The sequence below is a fragment of the Rattus norvegicus genome, chromosome 10 (genome assembly GCF_036323735.1).
Source record: "Rattus norvegicus strain BN/NHsdMcwi chromosome 10, GRCr8, whole genome shotgun sequence".
In the NCBI taxonomy this organism is placed as follows: Eukaryota; Metazoa; Chordata; class Mammalia; order Rodentia; family Muridae; genus Rattus; species Rattus norvegicus.
In genome coordinates, this window is record NC_086028.1 from 43,435,265 (window position 1) to 43,438,632 (window position 3,368).

General features: G+C 41.4%; 1 protein-coding gene across 1 annotated transcript; it reads right to left on the reverse strand.

The window, feature by feature from the left end:
• Positions 1–400: 400 nt before the first annotated feature.
• On the reverse strand, positions 401–1,348 carry Or2t43 (olfactory receptor family 2 subfamily T member 43). Its single transcript, XM_008767749.2, has one exon. It carries the CDS (start codon positions 1,343–1,345, stop codon positions 401–403), a length of 945 nt encoding a protein of 314 aa, XP_008765971.1. The 5' UTR covers positions 1,346–1,348.
• Positions 1,349–3,368: the final 2,020 nt, after the last annotated feature.

A 3,368-nucleotide genomic window follows, 5' to 3' on the forward strand; every position in this document is an offset into this window, starting at 1 on the left:
CAATATGTTATTTATCTCAATTCGCCCCTAGTTCACATTGCTAAGCACATTTCCTTCAACTCAATCTGTGCTTCATCAGTTGAGCACATCATGACCATTTATTGCTCAATATAACATAATCGTTGAATGGTAAGACCCTACAAAGTACCAAAAGTAAGAAAGCCATTGTTAACTTCACAAAATATAACCAAGACATAATACAAATAGAGTTTGTGAATGGAGGAGAAGTATGTTAATGAAAAAATTTTAAGGATAGAGAAAGTTCTTCAGAAAAGGATGAATATGAAATGAGAGAAGAGAAATCATGAATAACCTTATGAATCATGCATAATCATGAATAATGCATGAGACCTGCATCAACCGATGTATAGAGACAGGGTAAAGGAATACATAATCCAGATTACTTTACAATTTCTTGGAAGAGGATGCTCATACCCAACAATTTCTTCACAGCTTCTGTGACATTCTTATTCCTAAAACTGTAGATTAGTGGGTTCAACAGAGGTGTGAGTATAGTGTAAAACACACACACCACCATGTCCTTCTCAGGGGAGTGGAGGGAGTTAGGTAGCATGTAGGTGTAGATTGCAGTGCCATAGAAGAGAATGACCACAGTCATGTGGGAGGAGCAGGTGGCAAGGGCCTTCCTTCTGCCCTCTGCTGAGTTCATCCTGAGAACAGTGAGGAGGATGGATGAGTAGGATCCTGAAATGACTGTCACGGGGATGAGAATCATGAGCACACAGCACACATACATGAGGGTCTCATACAGCCAGGTGTCTGAGCAGGAGAGCTTTGTCACAGCACGGACCTCACAGAAGAAGTGATAGATCTCCCGGGATCCACAAAATGGGAAGGTCATGGTGACAGGGGTGAACATGAAGCCATCTAAGGATCCCAGGAGCCAACAGGAAGATATCAGGAGAAGACATACCCTGTGGTTCATAAGAACAGGATACCGGAGTGGATGACAGATGGCCACATAGCGATCATAAGACATGGCAGCTAGAAGCAAAAATTCTGACCCTCCTAGTGACAGGTACAAGAACATCTGCATTCCACAGGCAGCAGCTGAGATCCTGTGGTTCCTCAGGACGTGGTCCATGAGCATCTTGGGCACAGTGACAGAAATGTACATCATGTCCATGAGGGACAGCTGGCTGATAAAAAAGTACATGGGTATGTGGAGATGGGTGTCAAAGAGGATCAGTAGGATCAGGAGGGCATTCCCAGAAAAGGCCATCAGGAAAACCACAAATATGACCCCAGCAAGCAGGGCAGGGTGTTTGGATTGACTGAAGAGTCCCACCAGGGTGAAACCTGACTGTCCAGTGTAGTTGTTCATTAAGGTTGTGCTGTTCCTGGGTATCTCCTAGGCAACCAAGAAACTTTGGGGTTAGTGACTATCTACTCTTCAACATGGAAACCTACTGTGTTGAGAAAGTTCTCTGGGATTGTAGATCAGAGAATGATAACTGTGTAAAAGTTAGGAGATTTGAAAACACAAGAATCATATTTTTGGTTAGAGTCATAACAACTCATATTAGAACTACCACAGTTCATGGTGGCGACCCTTCGCATGACAAATAGTGTTCTCTGTCAACAAGTTCTTCAAATTGGTGGGCTTTTTTGCTCTTAATAAACAGAATGAATTACTGACCAAACAAACAAACAAAAGGTAATGAAAGAAAAACGTAAGCAAGAAACCAAACACATTATTAAGAAAATAGTAATGAATACACAAGTTGTTGTTAAGAACTACTGCAGAGTTTCTTCTAGTATTAACATAGTTTATTAATATTTATTAATATTAACATACTCTCCTGTTTGGTATTTATTCAAGAACTCAGTTTTTAGAATAATATGTTAAAATGCCTTAACTGAATAATGCATAGAGTTTATTGGATTTGAAGAGATCCACATCTATTTGTTTGGATAAATAAATGCTCTTTAAACATATATTCATATAAATATATTTATATAAAAATGTAGACATAAAAATACACATACTATGCTCGCTTATGCTATGCTGGTTAGACAGTGGGAAGCATCACCCTCTTCAAGTCTTTGCTTCTCCTAGTTCATCTCCTCACAGATTGTCCATTTGCTCTAAGTTTCATCAGGAGGCTGAGAGTTTAGCAGTCACTGCTGGTTGCCAGACCAGGGAAGCAGCATCTCCGTGGACTGTCAGCCACTTCCTCATGGAGTGTGAGGACAAAGAACACAGCCCTGAGATGTTCTTGCAGCAGTTCATAGATCCCTTCACTCCACACTCACCGTGCCTCTGTCTTAGATCCTGAGAGAAATCCACTGATACATTAACCTTGATTTCACTAAACAAGGTCATATACTGAGAAAATAGTACAAGAATGGGAGCTAAACTTGAAGGTTTCAATAGGTACAATAATGAAAAACAGCACCAGACAGAATGTATCCAGTCTTCCTGACCAGGCTCAGTGAATGACTCTTCTACATATGCTTTTAAGAGCAGAGATTTTTAAGGTTTTTTTTTAATTTCTGCATGAGTAGATAGTACATTTTGGCAACTATAAGCAATAGGAAGGAAATGAAATCTCTTCTTTCGGAGATGGTAGCAATTGTGTCAATGGAGGGGTTGTTGGGACAGCAATCACAGGGCTCAGCAACATTTTATATCTATGTCATGATTCTAAAAACGAAAACAGAAGGGCAAAACTGATACTGAAGTCTTAAAGAGCCATGTTCTGCCTGAGCTGAGAGGTTCTTGATGCCTTTATAAGTGTGGCAGGGAGATCTGAGACCTATGGGAAGAGATGGGGAGAGAGAGAGAGAAGAGAGAGAGAGAGAGAGAGAGAGAGAGAGAGAGAGAGAGAGAGAGAGAGAGAGAGAGAAAGGAAATAGACTAAGAGATAGGGAGAAACGAGACAGTTTTCCATTTTACAGACATATATTGGTGAAAGGAAACTCAGATCTATTCAACAATGTAAGCTTTTCAACACTCACCTTATGTTTTTCTGTTGACTCAGTTTATGGTGCTGGACACAGTGAAGAGAGACAGGGAGGGAGCCCCAGGCTCTGAGAAGCCCTGAACACTGTCCGCTGGGTGAGTGGAGATCAGGAGGCAGATATGGGCAGGGTTTTTTTTTTAGGATGGTCAGATTTCTTCTCTTAAGTGGAGATCGCTGTAATCAGGGTCTCCAGGCAGCAGTGAGACTAGGAATGTGGTGTTTGCAGAAGGCAAGGAATTAGCAGCTCTCTTGTCCTTATTGCTGTGCCATCTGATGCCATGTGAACAGCTTGGTGCACTGTGAACCCTTTGCATTAATGAAGGAAGAGCAATGACAGAGTAACATTCCAAGCCAGCAGCTGCTGTGAGCCTCCCTGATGCT